General features: G+C 39.1%; 1 protein-coding gene across 1 annotated transcript; it reads left to right on the top strand.

Moving 5' to 3' along the window:
• The first annotated feature begins 1,849 nt into the window (after window positions 1–1,849).
• Window positions 1,850–15,025, top strand: LOC140923263 (protein SHQ1 homolog). Its single transcript, XM_073373347.1, has 16 exons — window positions 1,850–1,985; window positions 2,095–2,162; window positions 2,616–2,680; window positions 3,120–3,251; window positions 4,152–4,270; window positions 6,276–6,353; window positions 6,780–6,892; window positions 7,863–7,959; window positions 9,118–9,151; window positions 9,237–9,291; window positions 10,046–10,145; window positions 11,077–11,130; window positions 11,491–11,614; window positions 12,047–12,167; window positions 12,790–12,829; window positions 13,326–15,025. Exons 1-16 carry the CDS (start codon window positions 1,911–1,913, stop codon window positions 13,863–13,865), a joined length of 1,815 nt encoding a protein of 604 aa, XP_073229448.1. The 5' UTR covers window positions 1,850–1,910; the 3' UTR covers window positions 13,866–15,025.
• The last annotated feature ends 4,011 nt before the right edge of the window (window positions 15,026–19,036 follow it).

The raw sequence follows: 19,036 nt of genomic DNA, 5'->3' as shown, positions 1-19,036 counted from the left end.
TGCGTGACAAACTTGTGGCCTGTCCAAAAGCGATCACGAAAAACAATAAAAATAAATAAATAAAAATTTGTATAAGTGGCTTTTGACTGATTGTTTCTTTGTTAGAGTTTTTCCTTACTTTTTTTCGTTCGTTCGAAGGGTACTCTGATCTCGGGATCCGGGATTTGACTCGAAAAGTAGCGGCGGAAATCGGGGATACGCAAACTTTGTTGACGGGATACGGGATTTGAACGCCCACTCGCAAGCGGGATGAACCAAAATCTTGGCCCGGGAAAAGCAAAAATGTATTCGGGAGAACGGTGACGGAATTTCGTTATGCGGGATCGTCAATAGTTACTAAAAATATAAGGCTTTCAGTTTTCATTACCAATTAATTGCACTGAAGCACACGTACAAACTCCACGCATCATATGGCCATTATCTTGGGCATGCGCACAGCCATATCACCCGGGCAGTGGCAGCCATACTACGGAGTTGGTACGTGTGCTTCGAGCTGCAGTGCAGTTAATTGGTTTTATTTTCAAAAATACCCGTGTTCTCAAAAGGACCCTGGCTGGAGTAGCCACTAACCAGTTACAGCCCGTTTCAATCTAAAAACTGTTCCGTTATCCCTTCCCGGCCGGACTCTCCACCTCGCTCCCCGTAGTGTGTGTATGTTTAGGGGGAGGGGGTGCGGGGGCACTTAAGGAAAACTTGGTTGAGCTTTGCAGCCGAAGCCTCCACACCCTGACCATGACAAAAATCGTTCATTTTGGTACCCAGTTAAAAGACAAGAGACCTTTAAGGTTTGGCAAACTGATGTCTACTGAAACCATGCTCCGTCTTTATAAGGCATTTATACTTCCTCACTTTTATTATTGTTCTATGGTCTGGCATTTCTCTAGTAAACAAGATTTTGATAAGTTGGACCTTATAAACAAACGTATTCTTCGATTTATTTTCAAGGATTTTAACTCTGAGTACAATAATTTACTTAAAAAGGCAGGAACTGCAAACCTTAAGGACAAGCGTCTACAAAACATGATTCTTACTATTTTTAAATGTCTTCATTTTTCTGATTATCCAAGATATTTAAAAGATATGTTTCGCTTATGCTTTAGCACCTATTTTTTAAGGGGACATAATATGCTCTGTTTGCCTAAACCACTGACCACTTCTTATGGTATCAATTCCTTTAGTTACTTGGCAGCAACATCTTGGAATTCTCTTCCTGACCATTACCGCACTATTTCTGATTTTACTTCTTTTCGACGACTGATATCTACTGTTAACAATAATTTACTTAAAAGGGAAGGAACTGCAAACCTTTCTACATCAAGATAATTTGCAAGTTAGTTGTCTAGGTAGTTAGTTATCTTGTTATATAGAATTAACTTTTTATTATAATTTTTTATTAATGTAGTTGGCTCGAAGGTATTAGCACTTGAGTGCTACACTGTAAATTCGAGGGTAAATAATGTTTATTGATTGATTGACCTTATCTCTACTCTGATTCATTTTGCTTCGCATACAGAATTGTTCGTTAACATCATAGGATATGATTTTTTTTCTTTTTTTTTTTCTTTTTCGAAAAAAATCTTGCTACCATAAATGTAGACCGCTCATTGCTAATCTGCGATCAGGCGGTCCTTCTTCTTCCCTTCTAACCACTCGTCTGTTCTCCTTCCCGTGTGGACAGTTATTGTCCACTCTATCGCCATTATAAAAGACAGATAAAAGAAAAAAAGAGGAAAAAGACAAACTTCTTCCATCATAAAAAGAAATGATCGGACGGAAGACTGGGTTAAAAAGTCTTTTTGACCGTGAGAAGCCTGGGTTGAGAATAATTCCAAGATGGCGGACGAGTTGCACGTCCAGAAACACGAGGCATATTTTTGTCGTTTTGTGATGGACGGGTAATTCCGTAAAGGATGCTTACACCAGTGTTTGAATTGAGCCAGGATGATGATTTTGTGGTAGTGATAATTAAGACTCCATATGTCAAGGTATCGTTCAAATTTTGTGTAAAGGTGGTCTCATGCATCGGTTTTATTCAACATTTTCATTATAAGAATTTTTTTTATGCCCTTGCTTTATTCTTTCATTTATCTTCAGATTGCTGATGTGGATTTCTGCATTAATGGAACAGAATTCAAGTTTTACGTGAAGCCCTATTTTTTAAGGTGAGCGAGAGACACCTTCTATTGACTATATCAAATTGGAATTTTGGAAGGAGTGCTGTTTTTTTAGGTACACGGAGATAAAGTCTCTCCAAGCAGAGATAACTAGTTAGCAGCTAACAACGAGCTTAGCCTGCGTACGGCATCGGCTTCGAGACTTCAACCCAGGTAATCGGGAGGGAATCTCTTTCCCAGAGTCTTCTGGCTTTTTCGTCAGTGATCCCTGTAGTTACCTTGCTGACCAACAAGCTAGAAGACTCTGGCTACGAGACTGGGCAGGAGATGATTGCTCCCACCGCTTCACCAGCCCTGCTCACCACTCCAGGAACAGCAGAGCAGGTGGGGAAGGAGATAGGGGAGCCCCTATCCCCCCCCCCCCCCACACCCCTTTTCACAACGTTTTAAATTTAATGCATGGTCAGGAAAAAATTAGCAAAAATTTGTTTCATTTCCAAGACTGAATTTGCCAGGAGAACTAACTGAAGATGGTGGAGAGTCCGCCACATATGATGTTGATAAAGGTGAGAACCACTTTGTTAGCAGCTAATAAATTTTTTATTTTCTTTTGGAATTTTTTCTAACTTTACATGGTCTTATTATTATTCTGGGTCACATGACATTGAACAATGAAACTGTTTTCTGCCAAATGTCTCTGGGTGGGAAACATTGCTTAACCTATTCAATCAGATGTGTTCTGACTTCCTCCAAGAAGGGAGTCCCTGTGTTTTGATTCTTGTTAGCAACTGTTAAGTCTTTGCATTTTGTGTGCTTGCTTAAGGGAAGTTTGACTGTACTAACTACTATCTTGTAAAAGAAATTGTCTATACTGTAAAGTCTTCTTGATTTGGATATTTTTGTGTACTTTGCCAAGGACAGAAATATGAAATACATATATAAAAACGGCATTTACCGGCTAAACCACAGTAAGTAATCATTTCTTTTACATTTATTGTTTTGTAGGAACATTTTCAGTTAAGCTTCCTAAACTTAATTCAGGAGAATTCTTTGAGGGTCTAGACCTGCTCACTACTCTGCTGGCTCCAAAGAAAAAATCCCCTGTTACAGTCAAGCCACTTATAAGTGAACTCACTGGTAAGCTCATTTACTTTATGTGCTAGACTGGGATGGAGTGGATCCCAGCTATCACTCTGTTTCACCTTAGGGTTTCATTAGTCTGTATCACAGATGTAATCAAACCCCTGCAAGTGGTATCTGCAAAGCAGAAACATCCTTGTTATGGGTCCTTAATGTACTTAACAAATTACCTGTCACAGGGCTGTCAACCCCCTACCTCTTCAAATATTGAGAATTGATGGGGAAGGGATGATAGATGACATCATAATGCAAGGCACATGACATCATTTGTGTATAAAAAAAAACGAGCGAAAAAAAAAAAAAATTAACATTTGACCTATTTGGTTTACTTCCCACCAATCACATTATTACTTACATGTATATTACAATGGCATGCCAGAGTTTGTGAGGAAACATTCAATGTTAACAGTAAAATAGATCAAATAAGGCAAAATATGTCAAATTTCATTGTCAGAAAGTCGATCGAATCTACAACAAATGGCAAACTTCGGTGATTATCCGGGATATTTCAGACTCCAATCTGGAGAGCGGGAGAAACGTTTCAAAATCTGGAGTCTCCCGGATTATCTGAGAGAGTTGACAGCCCTAGTATCACACAGATTGACAATGTTTCTTTTTTAAAACAAGCTAACCATTGTGCTTCCTTTAATCCGGCTACACAGTCGGAGGCCTTAAACAAGAAAAATTTAATAAACCTTTGGTGTTGTAGAATTGTTGATACATGTATGATCTTTACCCCCACTTCTGTGAATGTTAAGTAAAAGGAAAGGAAAACATCGTATCCCCATTCATTAAACCACGGCAGGATTAGCTTAGTTGGTAGAGAACTTGAGAGTGGGAGATTGTAGGTCCATTCCCAGGGCTAATCATTGCTATTGATTTGTCTTTGCTTTAAAGGTGATTCCAAATGTAATGAAAATAGTCTGAGTACTAATGATGTTGATGATATTGCTGATTATGATGATGACAACAACTTTGATTGGGAATTTGACCAGCAGTTGCCACATTCAACTCAGGTGAATAGTAATTGTCTTGTTTGCACTAAGAACCAACACAATTTTAGGCAGACTGACTGGGAATAATCTTAATCAGGGTTGTCAAAATGCACCGGCAACCAGCACCATCACCAGCTACATTTTTTAAACCCATATCCCTAGTAGTATGTGTTCCCCTACCCAGGAAACACGTATCCCCAGTCATATGTGTTCCCCCACCTGAAAAACCCATATCCCTAGCCACATATGTTCCCCTACACAGGAAACACATATCCGTAGTGATATGTGATCCCCTACCTAGAAAACACATATCCCTAGTGATATGTGTTCCCCCACCTGAGAAATGCGTATCCCTAGTAATATGTATTCCCCCACCTGAGAAACACGTATTCCTAGTGATATGTGCTCCCCTACCCAGAAAACACATATCCCTTAGTAGTGATATGTGTTGCCCCACCTGAGAAACATGTATCCCTAGTGATATGTGTTCCCCACCTGGGAAACACATATCCCTAGTGATATGTGTTCCCCCAACTGGAAAACACGTATCCCTAGTGATACAAAAATGTATCTGTTCTCCTACCCAGGAAACACATCCCTAGTGATATGTGTCCCCCACCTGGCAAACACATATCCCTAATGATATGTGTTCCCCTACCTGGGAAACATGTATCCCTAGTGATATGTGTTCCCCCACCTGGGAAACATATATCCCTAGTGATATGTATTCCCCCACCTGGGAAACATATATCCCTAGTGATATGTGTTCCCCCACCTGGGAAACACATATCCCTAGTGATATGTCTTCCCCCACCTGAAAAACACGAATCCCTAGTGATATGTGTTCCCCCACCTAGGAAACACGTATCCCTAGTGATATGTGTTCCCCCACCTGAGAAACACATATCCCTAGTGATATGTGTTCCCTCACCTGGAAAACACATATCCCTAGTGATATGTGTTCCCCCACCTGAAAAACATGAATCCCTAGTGATATGTGTTCCCCCACCTGGAAATCACAAGTATCCTTACTGATATGTGTTCCCCTGCCTGGGAAAAATGTATCCCTAGGGATATGTGTTTCCTAGGTGGGGAAACACATATCCCTAGTGATATGTGTTCTCCTACCAGGGAAACACGTATGCTTAGTGATATGTGTTCTCCCACCTGGGAAACATATATCCCTAGTGATATGTGTTCCTCCACCTGGGAAACACACATCCCTAGTGATATGTGTTACCCCACCTGGGAAACACATATCCCTAGTGATGTGTGTTCTCCCACCTGGGTAACAGATATCCCTAGTGATATGTGTTACCCCACCTGGGAAACACATATCCCTAGTGATATGTGTCCCCCCACCTGGGAAACACGTATCCCTAGTGATATGTGTTCCCCCACCTGGCAAACACATACCCCTAGTGATATGTGTTCCCCTACCTGGCAAACATGAATCCCTAGTGATATGTATTCCCCCACCTGGGAAACACGTATTCCTAATGATATGTGTTCCCCTACCCAGGAAACACTTATCCCTAGCGATATGTGTTCTCCTAACCAGGAAACATGTATTTCTAGTGATATGTGTTCCCTTACCTGGGAAACACGTATTCGTAGTGATGTGTGTTCCCTTACCAGGGAAACAGGTATCCCTACTTTTATGGTGGGAAAATAGTATTAGTTAGTACCCAATTCGTATAGGCTTAGTCACGCATTTTTTCCTCAGGCGTTCTTGTGGAAGGAGTGCGTGACAAAGCCTCGACAAAGTGTGTCTGGAATTCTAGGGCTTCCTGTATTCAGTCAGATTGGAAAATTTTTTCGGATGATTGGAGTGATTTTACTTAACCCGTGAAAGAGAGGGTAGACTGCCACGCTCTATTATACACTAATTCCATTTTATTCTCCTATCCTCTTGTAGCTTTTAGGATTAATTGTTAGTCTTTTTTTCACAGTTTAAGTAAAATCACTCTATGATGAAGACTTTAAAGGCCATTCTTTTAACTGAATATGATAACTGATTTTTCAGGAGGCCGAGGGACTTAAGTTGTACGAAACAAAATATGGATTTGCGAACCAAAAGAGTGGAGTCTTTATAGGGCGTGAGGTAAGTTCTTGGGGCCTTTAATTACTCTGTAGTTATAAACAGTCAAGTCCTTTGGCTAGACTGAAACTGCTACATTTGGGATTGCCTTTATCAGTAAAGCCAACAAACTTGCTGCGACGTCCATTAATGAAACGCATTTAAACTCGCTCCGTGCTTCGCTCACCCAAGAAAAAGCGCCCCTTCTGTAGGCTATGTCACGTGCAAATAATAGATTTCTGTTTAGTATAATGCGCTCTTAATTATCTTTAAAAACTTCTTACTTTCGTTTATTAGCCAATCAGCGTTACTTCGGTTTAAGTTAAGGATTGCAGAAAGTTGAGGCTAACCAAGGTAGATTCTGGCGAATTCCTATGCATTCTTCAGTTTGCTGCTATTTCAAGGTCACTTGTACATGTCTATTATACGCTATCTACTCTTCTTCAACAGGCAGAACTTCATGAAATAGTTGAAATAACTGCTCCCGACTCTATGACTTTGACTGACAGAAGAGATGCAAGAAGGGTAGCCGAGGACTACAAATTTGACGAGGAATATTATTTGTAAGAAAGTGATTTTTTTGATATTGTATTTTATTATATTTTTCCTTTTTCACGCTTCTTATTATAATTATTTTTTCGGCGAGAAGAGAAGCCAATATACTTTAACTCGTAACGCTATTTCAACTAACTATTGCCCACGTTCGTGAACGAAAGAAACCGTTTACGAACCACGTTTGTGGCTCACGTCGCCTAATGTAACAAAATCAGGGAATTTTTCTACTTGTGGATACCAGAATCCAGGAAGTTTACGCTTGTGGAATCTGGATTTTGCGCTTTGGAATCCGGAGTCCCACTAACGGTTGGAATCGGGAATCCAAGTTCCACTGACAAAGAATCCAGAAAATTCCAATTAAAAGGAATCTGAAATCCACGGCGTGGAATCCAGAATCCAAGACTGCCTTGGATTCCCTTACCTGGGGCGACTCACGGCAAACGTTAATTTGTTCAACGATCCGTGTTTTCACTTTACTTGTCGTTTTATAGTACAGGGCTCCCCCCCAAAATAATGCCCAGCTCCCCCCCCCCCAAAAAAGATATTGTTATCATTTCAGTATATAAGTAACTAAATCGGAAAAATCATTCAGACGCGACTAGGTCAGTGCACACACTGTAGCATTGTTTCTCAAAATGCACCAGATAGCATCCTAGCGCATATTCATTTCAAAACATTTGTGGGGGGGACCCCACTAGGGAACTCAAGGCCTTTGCCCACTTGGGACTTCTCCCCCAAACGATAAATCCAAGATTACACTCTGAGTACCCGTTATGTAGGTTATGTCTCTACAAAAATTAGCCTTTTCATGCCAGGTTAACCCGTAAGAATTAGTTTGGGCAGTTTCAGATAGTATTTATGCATTTACTAATCTGAAAAATTATAACTTTGAATCTGACATTTAATTCTGCCCTGATTGGTGAACATGATAGTGTAAACCTCTCTCATTTAATGCTGAAAAGCTCCTTAATATTTCAGGGCAGACTATTTCAATGAAGATCAAATCCGGCATCTACTGGATTACAAGCCTCCATGGGATATCGAGTGCCTAAAAAACAAAGAAAGCATTTCCCAGGTGAGGAAAGAAATACCACGAGTGCAATCCAAAAGTTCAGCCTTAAATTAAACACATTTTATTTTATTTTGTTTTCTTGCCTCAGTCTTTTCTCCGCTTTAGAAATCAACTTGTTTTAAATAAATAAATAAATAATGATTTGGAGGTAGCCCATCCGCAAAGTGGTTCTGTGTCTACCCGATTCCTGCTTGAATTGGAATTTGGAATGTTGGCTTTTAAGGAGAGGGGAAAACCGGAGTGCCCGGAGAAAAACCTCTCGGAGCAAGGGAGAGAACCAACAACAAACTCAACCCATATATGGCGTCGACGCCGGGATTTGAACTGCGAGCGCTCTCACCACTGCGCCATCCCTTGCTCCCCAAGGGATTTTTTAACACTTCCCCTCCCAGAGTAAATGGGGAAGCCTTTTAAGGTGGCTCTAACTTTTATAGACTACTTTCCATTTGTCAAAACTGACCGACCAGACCCTTCCAGTCGTAACAAGAATTTCACTTTTAATCAAAACTATGCACGAAAAAGATTGTTTTTTTCAGCAAAAACTCTTGAAAAAAGCCGATTTCATTTTTAAACTGACTGGTCCGGCAATGGCCCGGCCGGCCAGTTCTGACAAATGGAAAGCGCCCTTAAATCCGTCGACGAGTTCTTAGACGACAGTGAGCGCTTAGGGAGACAGAAAAAAAGAGGCTGCTTGCTGTAGACGAAATCCTATACTACAACAAGGTAACTGAGTCGAGTTAACGTTCGCAAAAAACTTCTGAGACTAATACTAGGAACAAAGGAAAGCAAATTTGACCAATAGCTGACCTTCGCATCCCTTGTAACAATCCCAGAAAACAACTGCGGGGCACGCTTCGGCTCCAGTCCCATTTCTAAATTAGCAAATGGTCTGAGAGAAGTGGTAAGAACAAAAACAACAACAACAAAAACAAGCAAATGTAAGCAAACACAGATAATGATCTGAGGAAAAACTGAGCGTCCCTTGTTTGATTTTACTTCTCAAATGATCAATAATTCTTGACAAGAGATGTAAAGCAAAGGTTCGAAAAATTTCAAGTTAATCTGGGTACGTATCTGTAGGATTTCTGTTATTTTATTTCCATGAATTATCGTTTAGTGCACTTGAATAGTTTGCAAGTTACTTCATTTTCTTTATTACAGTGCAAAACGGATCGCGGGAGTGATGAAGCTGAAGGTACAACGCGTTTTATCAATGGAATTTACGATTGCTGGCTAAATGCAAACATCTTGTTTTACTCAAAATTCCTTTTCATGTTTAGTTCAATTTACAGATGAAGAAAAAGACCAATTGAGAAGACTGCCTAACAAAGATTATATCCTTTAGTGGAGTAGCAAAACATGATTACCGCGTGTTTACTTGATTAAACGCCGCAGATGGAATCAAAATTACCAACAAACGCGGCCTTCGAATAAACGCCGCACCCCTCTTAGTCTGCTACACAGCCGTTTTTAGTGTTGTCACGCAACGCACAGCGTGACGACACTAAAAACGGCTGTGTAGCAGACTACACCCTTCTCGAAGGATGGGGTGTTTATTCTTGCCTGCGTAGCAGGCACCGGTTATCATAAAGTTTATTCGAGGATAAAAGAAGAAACTCGGTAAAACTTTGCAATCTTCAGCATTCAGAGAATTACGATTCTGTCTTAATAAAAAAGGCAAAATTGGAACTTTTTTTTTACGTAAAAATCGAAGTGTTAGTGATTTTAGAAATGCGGTTTTGAAATAAGCGCCTTCCTTGAAAAAAACTTTGCATATTCGATGCTAAAAATTTATAACAACGCGGCGTTTAATCGAATTAATACGTCAACTCAAAAAAACATAATCATACATCTAACAGCATACTCTTGCATGAAGCTTAATAGGATCAAATGTTGAAAAACGTGAATCACTTCTGATAGTTAATATTATGGCTCCACAACTTTTAGCGCGCGATGGATCTTTGTTACAAGCTACACGATTGTCGTTCCATTTTGCAAACTGACTCATCATAAGATGAGCGCTAGAGAAATAAAAAACCACGGGGTAATTAATTAAATACAAAGTTCAATTACCTTAACCATGCTAAAACCTCCTGGATGACAAAGAAGAGCTGCCAATTTTCCTTGGACTTATAGACATTATTTATGCTTATGCGTACAATCATCGCACTACGGAAGGCGAAAACACGGTTAGTAAAAAAGGTTTTGTGTTACTCATTGCATGTTGAAAAGGTCAAACGATTACTCTGAATCTACCGATCATTTATGTTTTGGGGAAATCTGCTCAATGCAAGAATGAACTGTGTTCAGGAAGGGTTCAGATGGATGCCCAAAGTCATTGTTATTGTTAATGATCTTGACAGATTATGTGCTCTGTTTCAAGTTAACCCAGGATTAGAGCTAATTAGCATCAAACAGATAGCACAAAGTTCACAAGAGCCAAATCAAGCTTTGTCCAGGAAATCATTGTCATTATAATTTTCTTTCTCATTATCCGTTATCATCATCACTATCATTGCCATTGTCATTATCAGAATCGTTATCGTTATCATTATCATTATAGTTGTCGTTATGATTATCATGATGATCATCATCGTTATCGTTATCATTGTCATAATCATTATCATTATCGTTAGCATTATCATTATCGTTATCATTATTATTATCGTTATCGTTATCATTATCGTTATCATTATCATTATCGTTATCATTATCATTATCATTATCGTTATTATTATCGTTATCGTTATCGTTATCATTATCGTTATCATTATCGTTATCGTTATCGTTATCGTTATCATTATCATTATCATTATCGTTATCATTATTATTATCGTTATCGTTATCATTATCGTTATCGTTATCATTATCGTTATCGTTATCGTTACCGTTATCATTATCATTATCATTATCATTATCGATATCATTATTATTATCGTTATCGTTATCATTATCGTTATCATTATCGTTATCGTTATCATTATCATTATCTTTATCGTTATCATTATCGTTATCATGATTACTATCATTTCAATTATTATTATTATTATTATTATTATTATTATTATTATTATTATTATTATCGTTTTCGTTTTACGTGGAATTTGATTACTTTTGTAGGTTGAATCTCCTTGGACCATTTCCAGAATTAGTTCAACGATTTCTTGGTTTGAAGTACGTCTGATTCTGCCTTCTTTTCGTATTGTTCCTAAATAAAGAGACGATTTCGTGCAATACAAGCAGTAATATTCTGAGAGAATTCCATCCGAAGACCCCGTGATGTAGAACTAAATAACCTCTTTTAGGTGGATTCAAAAGGTCACGTCAGTAGGCTGTAATTATTCCTTGATTTCGATCCATAATTTTTTATTTCGATTTATAGTAATTGTGATCGACAACCAACTTTCTTGGAATGTATCGTTTATTCCGTTTAGTCCGATTGGTCAACTTCATCTAGGTGACTCTGGTTACAGTACCCATCTTCCAGCGCTTTTGTGTCAGTCAATGATATGTTTTTTTTCTTGCTGTCCGCAGACGTTTACCAGTATCAACGATGTGCTGATATCCTGTGCTCGCCGCTCGTTAGCTTACCCGCTCTATCGCCATTGGTCCCTGGTTGTAGCAGTATTAGAGGACACCAAAAAAATATTCTCACTTGGTAAAGTGGCTGTTTTGTGACCATTTGTGTTATCTGCAAAGGGAAGCCAGTGTTATAACTACAATGTGATGGATCCGTGGACTCTCCGACCCGTAGAGAGAGGGGTATGGGCGAGGGCGGAATTGGGGGTAGGGGTGTGTAAGGAGCGGCTATTATAAAAAAACATTTAGAAAGTTCAAAATTGTCAAGATTTACGCTAATACCTCGCAAATGTCAAATATATTGTCAATTACAAAATAGTAATATGCTATTGAAACTGGGCGGGTACACAAGCTTCGAGCATTTCCTTTATTGCCTCCCTTGATAACTTACTCATTCCTTTTATTATTATTATTTTTCTTTCTTTTTTTTTTCTTTTTTTACTTGTACTTCTCGCGATCTGCTCGTCACTATTTTCCTTTAGCAAAATTCAAACTATTTTGTGTTTCCAAGGTCGCCGGCAGCTGTTGAAATGTCTTTTGGAAATTCATGCTATGTGCCGTGAAGACGATCCTTGGTATCTGTTGAATGACCTCTATATCACGGATTACTGTGTATGGATACAGAAAACAAGGTTATAATTTGCCAGTTTATTTTTATTTTCATTTATATATTTCAGCATTGTTTGTTTCTTACACTGTGAGCACTATCGTCATCAGCATCGGTCATCATCGTCATCGTCATCATCATCATGATGTGACATCATCATCATCATCATCATCATCATCATAATCGCCATCATCATAATCATTATCATCATCTTTATCTTCAATGATCAGAATTGGCTGTGAGAAGATCAAAACTTCACCCAAATACCAAAATGCCGCACGCAGGCTTGGAGATCAGGATTTATTATTGCCTGAAGAAATGTCCAAACCCGCAACACAAACCCCAATGATAAAGTGCTCCTGAGGGATCATGTATTGAGCTTGGCTTGCAAGCGTTTCAGACGCTTAGTCGTTTTTTGCTGCGAATATACGTCCGCTTTGACAAAGGAATATCTCTGAAAACTTCTTTTGAGGAAACTTTGAATGAGTGATTACTGGGACTTACTGTTTTCTCTAAGCGGTGAAACACTCTTGCTTTAACTGTCGTCTCGGAGAGAAATACCTGTGGGGGTTAGTCTGCTTGCCGATTTAATGTATTAGGATTTGTTCAAATTTGTTGTTTTTTATTTTGTTTGTTTTTCTTCCCAGTCGCAAGAAGCTCTCTTCTCTAACACAAAGCCTTGAACAGGTATTATTACTTAGTTGATCGTTTTTTTAATTCTCACGACCGTTCCTCTTGGTTATGTGATGACTTCGTTAGGAGAAAATTGATGTTCCTCACTGTTGGGTCATAAAGCTTGGCAGGCGCGAGTTTCCCTGTCTTACAAGTAAAACACTCCAATGCGTTTTGTAAAAGAATTTATGAAAACTTGGCTTCCCCTGGAGAGCTCAGTTGCTGGGAGGCTCCCTCCACTTAAACAGAGTTTGACCAAAGAAACTCCTCACATAGATTTTTTCCTTGAAGAAATTAATCGTCTTTGACTTTTTCGTCGTAGATGTTTTGTAGTAATAACCGTACTTGTGTCAGTCTAAACATTGAATTTTCGTATATCCTGGCTGTATGAAAAAGGCTGCCTCAACTCCCTCCTTAATTTTCACGCAGCCTAACAGCCGAACTCTGAGAGTGTAGGTTATTTTACGGAGCTTATGTGAGACGCATTTGCTCCGTTTTCTTTGTCGTACAGGTTGAAGTTCGTAAAAGAGACCTGCCTTGGCAGTTAGAGGAACTGGAATTAGCCGCTGCTTTGGTTGAAAAGGAAGACCGAAGCAACCCTGAAGGCAATCATCCTGAATCTTCTGATGGTCACAATCAACTGCGAAATGAGAATGACGATGATGATCATGGTGATGGTGATAATGATGATGACGACGACGACGATGATAATGATGATGATGATGATGATGGCGATGATGATGATGATGATGATGATGATGATGATGATGATGATGATGATGATGATGATGATGATGATGATGATGATGATGGCGATGATGGCGATGATGATGATGATGATGATGGTGATGGTGATGGTGATGGTGATGGTGATGGTGATGATGATGATGATGATGATGATGATGATGATGATGACGACGAGGGTAATGATATTCAGAGCAAACATGTTCACGGCGACCATAAGGGTGATGAAAATCAGTTTGAGCAAACTCGCAAATTTGTTAGTGACTCTGGTTTGGCATCCGAACTTTTAGAACCATGCAAAATTTAAGACATGTTTTTTAAAATTTATTCATTTATTTCCAAACAATCTCTCAAGTTTAAACGAATCTCGTCTAGGCTGGGATTAATGTGCCACAGTTCTTTCACCCATGCATGCAACATACCGCTCGTGCTTTCTTAAACCACGAAGAATATTCCATCTCTGGGAAAATTTGATCATGATGGCACGTTTGATACTCTGGCTGTATAAAGATGCAGGAAGAACAAGACTTACGATTATGAGTTGATGAAACCGGCTTTTTTGGTTAAGAGGTGAGGAATATCTGATAAATTCAGTTTCATATTTAAAAAAAAAAGCTTCATTATGTCAATGTTTGTACGGAAAAAGGTGTAAGTAAAAATTCTTTCCCGTTAATTTTCAACATAGGAGATAAAAGAGAATTCAAAGAAAGATGAGTAGCAAGGCTTCCGCAAGGCGTTCAGCTGGCTGGCCATGAGAGACAGAATTTCTTCCCAAAGATAAACATGTGAATTTTTTTTAATTAAGTATAAACAAAAGCTGTTGTGCAGATTGTCTAGTTAGTTTGAAGAAATTAAAGTTTTCGAAGTGTGATGGTCACGAGTGTCTCGATTGGCCCCGGGAACTCTTTCTCTCGCATCGTGTCTCGATCCTTAAAATTAGATGAAAAATGAATAAATAAACAAATAAGTAAAGAAATGTGCACACTTTGAACGCTGAGACCTAAGTAACCTTATAAAGTTCAGCTAACTATATTTTTTCTTTAGCTCTGTCCGCTTACCCCTCTTCAAAAGGCCTGAATGTGGGCGAGAAGCCGAGTCCGCTCTTCCAACTAGTTTTAAAGTTTTGTTTGTGCTTTTGCAGAAACTCAAAATGGTTGTTCAACCCCTTATGAGTTTCTGGTTTTTGTTATTCAATTGGAGTCAGTTGACCGGGAAGAGATCTATTAAAGGCAGTGGACATAAGCTGCGGTAAGCAAAAAAAAATTATGGTACTGCAAAATTTAGCATATTGGGGTACCTACCGGCCAAATAATACATCAGCAGCCTCCTCCTCAGGCGCTTTGTTTCTCGCCTCGCTTCGCAAAGAGGCGAGCGCAAAACGTGAGTGACTGGTGACGAAGCGTAAGCGACCGCGCGCAAGTTGTAACGAGAGAGAGACGTCTGGCTACGCGTGGCAGAGACATCAGCGTAGCTCTCTTGTCCATTTCCTTCGAAATAGGCACACGGACCTTGCAGCAAAAGAATTTCGCAAACTGAGATGACAGAGACGACAAATCGTTTTTCCCCGGCCACGAGTTGGAACTGACATCCGAGGGAGCTACATAGCTCGGCTACTCTGTCTATATCAGAAGTTGTCACAACTGCTATTTATATTTTTAACATTTTAATTACTTATATTTTTTATCAATTTGTCTTAATTCTTCATCTATCTTATATATCTATCTTATAAATTTATTTATTTATTATTTTCTGCCTGCCGTCATCCGCCGTCCGCCGTCACTTCTTCCTCCTCTTACGGAGTCCTCCATTTTTGTCGGAAATGGTACGCAGTACAACTCAACATTGTTTATGTTGGCCTAGAAAGTTAACGGTTTTGCCAAAAAAAAATGGAACAATTTTATTGTCTTTATGGTCAATACCAATGTTAGTTGCCCGAGCTGTATGTTGATACGTAACATTTGATGTTGAACTCTCGACTCGAAAGTTGAAGTCTGAACTTCGATTTATGGCGGGATTGGTACGCCCTTGGTAACTCAACAACCAACTTGGTGTTTCAAAGTTCATCTTTCGCGAAAAGCTCATGTATCGAGAGCAATGTTGATTTGAATGTTGATGGACATAGTTTAATGTTGAACTCTCACTTATAAAGTTGAGGTATAAAGTTTTGAGGATTGCGTTAAGAACTACGAAGTTGAACTGCAAAGTTGAATGTTGTGATCTACTTTGATTTTTGGCGGGATTGGTACGCCTTTGGTTACTCAACAATTTAGAAAGCGCATGTATCGAGAGCAATGTTGATCAGTAAACTTGAAAGTTGATGGACAAAGTTTAATGTTGAACTCTCACAAATAAACTAAGTTGAAGTCTAAAGTTTTGACGATCGCGTTAAGAACTACAAAATTGAACTACAAAGTTAAATATTGATCTTTGTCAAGTCAAATGTTACACTCTCAAGATGAATGTTGTGATCCACTTTGATTTTTGGCGGGGATGGAACTCCATACCCCGGAACACCCCCCGACAGGCCGGAACCCCCAACCCCCTGAACACTTTTAAATACAAAAACCCAAAAACCTACAATATAAAGGTTACCTAACGTAACGACTTCTAATTATTCTAAAAAGTAGTCCGTTGCCGTTATTCGAATAGTTACTAGCCTTTTTGTCTGAAATATGGCCAGAAGAGCCGCTACCAGAGTCGAGAAAAAAAATAAACCAATTAATTCGCCGTTTTCACATAAAACACCTTGTTTAAAAAAAAATTACATAAGCATTCTTTTTTATTTCTCTTGGAACGACTGTAATATCCAAGAGAATTAAAAAAACAAAGGTTATGCGAAGTTTTTTTTTTTTTTTTTTTTGGGGGGGGGGAGGGTTTAAAAGGTATCAGCCACCCTTCAGGACCGTCCGCGCGCGGATCGCTGTAGCGTTAGTTGTCTTTATAAAAACCCCTATAAACCATATATTTTTTAAAAGCTTAATAATTCCAGATTATGGATTTGAACAAACAAAAACGATTTACTTAAATGTGTTTCGAAATTGGAACGCTTTGTGTAAAAGTACACGTCTCTATAAATCATGTTCCACTCCCGCCGGAAATAAACGGAAGAAAACAATTAACACCGCATTCGCTTCTCAACACGTTCCACTAAAAAACCGTGTCTCAGATTTTTGACAAGTGCGTTTGTTTTTCTTTTATTAGCAAATGAAGTTGGGGAAGGCAATTAGTCAACAATCCCTGTGGAAAAAAAGCTCTAGCTTTAAAATGAAAGGGATTATTACAATTCGCAGACACGGTTTTGTAGAAGAGATATATGGCATCACTCTGGCCAAATTTTAGCCAAATTGATTGAAAGGCTGCCGACTTGGAGTTCAAAACGTGCGAGTCGATCGGCAAAATTTGCGTTCGGAGATAAAATAGAAAATACATTTTTGGCGGCATCCTACCTGGAATGAGATTATAACACCTAAATGTTTATTCTGATTGATATCAGAGAGGGATCAATTTTCTCTAACAATAGGACTTTGACAGGTAACATGTAACAGGAACAAACTTTCGCTGAAAGCAAGTGAACAGTTTAATTCTCCGTTGGAAAACTTCCACTCTTTTACACCACGAGAAGTACGGTTTAATTCTTTCTCGAGCAAAAGTTTTGCCTCTCCTTCGATCTTTTTTGTATGATCCGCCCAGGCATTTTTGTTGATCTGCGCCAGGCCAAGGAAACTAAAAAACTTTGAAGCCGCCGAATGTCCACCATCGATTGCTCGAAGGCCAAGAACTGAGGCCCGGTTTATTTCAAACGCTCTGCTCTTCTCGGAAGAATTAAAAACAGAATTTGTCTTGTGCGACAGACAGCTTTCATTCTCGCACTGGATTCTCCAGGTAGAACCAAGTCCATGCTTAGTCGCTACATTTTCCACGACTTGGACTCTTCCCTGGCAAAATCCAGGGGCACCCAACGGCAATTTTCGGGAAAATATCTGTTCGGAAGACGATTTGAGATCTAGAATTTTCGGAGAATTTGTTGTAAAATTTCTTGCTTGCCTGCCTCTCCTAGGATTTTCGAACATCTACAAATTGGCATAATTACCCATTTTTAACGGATTTTGACCCTAAAAAAGGCCACCTAGAATTTTCGAGAGCCTTTTCCTGGCTAAAATTTTCGAGAAGGTAAGTTTTTATCCCTATAATTTTCGGATCACTAGACTTTCAGCTAGAAAATCCGAACAGATGAAAAGTTTTTAGGGGATAAAAATATGCCTATATCTACCGTTTGAATACTAAAATACGTTCAACAATGCTATGTTAAGTGGTTTTGAACTATATCCTCGTTGGGTGCCCCTGAAAATCGACAAGATACAGACTCGTCCAGTTTCTCAAGCAGCTTTTCGCTCGATACGATAGCTCGACCGCTTATTGTTTTCCACGTTCCATCAGCAGATGGGGTCGATGAGCTTAATTGGCCTTTTTCATCTGGTTCTTCAAGCTGAATTTTGGAGCAGCTTGCACTCTCAGTAACTGCAGCATTTTCGCTTTTCTGAATATCCAACTCCTCGAGCCACTTCTCCGATAAAATGAGCCCTTATCGCTCTCTGCCAATTTTGCGGCCCATTCTTTGTCAAACTCGCTCTTCGATTACTTTTTCGCTCTCGGTTTCGATGACGAAAACGGACACGACGTTTTTTTTTTTTTGGCGGCATTTTACCGAAGCAAATGCTAAATATCCACGAAGAATAGTACTAAAGGCTATAACCAACCCGAAGACAATTTGCACGTATGAAATGAAATTTCTGAAATTATGGGATTTGTCAGGATATTCTGAAAGAACAATGCCCAAGAGGCCTATTTGCCAAAAATGAGCATTTCGGGGCAAATTGTCTCTGAGATGTTAGCCGGTTAAACTCAGAAAACTCCATACAAATCCTTCTAATTTTTTTTTGGGTCGACCCAAAAAAAATTTAGAAGGGTTTGTATGGAGTTTTCTAAGCATAACTGGGCTACGATCTCAGGGACAATTTGCCCAGAAATGCTCATTTTTGGCAAATAGGCCTCTTGGGCATTGTTCTTTCAGAATATCCTGACAAATCCCATAATTTCAGAAATTTCATTTTTATGACGTCACACTTTAGTACTCTATTGCCATTTTTCCATATTTGAGGTTTCAGCGTTTTCAAATAGGTATGCTTGAGAGCTTTCTTTAAAAAAAAAAATTAGAAGAAAATATTATTTCTGTCGAAAGATATCGGGGGTAAAAGATTTTTTCTCGTTAATTATCTTTATTGATCGTTGACAAGATCTGTCATACCCGTGTCATATATCAATTAACTTGCCTGTGAACTAGTATTAACGTGATACTGAGTGCGTGCTTCGACACAACACGTGCAAATTGTCTTCGGGTTGGTTATAGCCTTTAGTATTATTCTTCGTGGATATTTAGCATTTGCTTCGGTAAAATGCCGCAAAAAAAAAAAACGTCGT

This window comes from Porites lutea, chromosome 13 (genome assembly GCF_958299795.1).
Source record: "Porites lutea chromosome 13, jaPorLute2.1, whole genome shotgun sequence".
Taxonomy (NCBI): Eukaryota; Metazoa; Cnidaria; class Anthozoa; order Scleractinia; family Poritidae; genus Porites; species Porites lutea.
Note: the sequence above shows the minus strand (reverse complement) of the source record. Positions and strands in the feature narration are given on the sequence as shown.

What these genes read in the sequence shown, in the direction of transcription:
- LOC140923263 (XM_073373347.1), top strand. Translation starts at nt 1,911, where the DNA reads ATGCTTACACCAGTGTTTGAATTGAGCCAGGATGATGATTTTGTGGTA. An exon ending in ACTTATAAGTGAACTCACTG is followed by an intron (nt 3,252 to 4,151) that starts GTAAGCTCATTT and finishes TTTGCTTTAAAG; the next exon opens with GTGATTCCAAATGTAATGAA. An exon ending in TAACACAAAGCCTTGAACAG is followed by an intron (nt 12,830 to 13,325) that starts GTATTATTACTT and finishes TTTGTCGTACAG; the next exon opens with GTTGAAGTTCGTAAAAGAGA.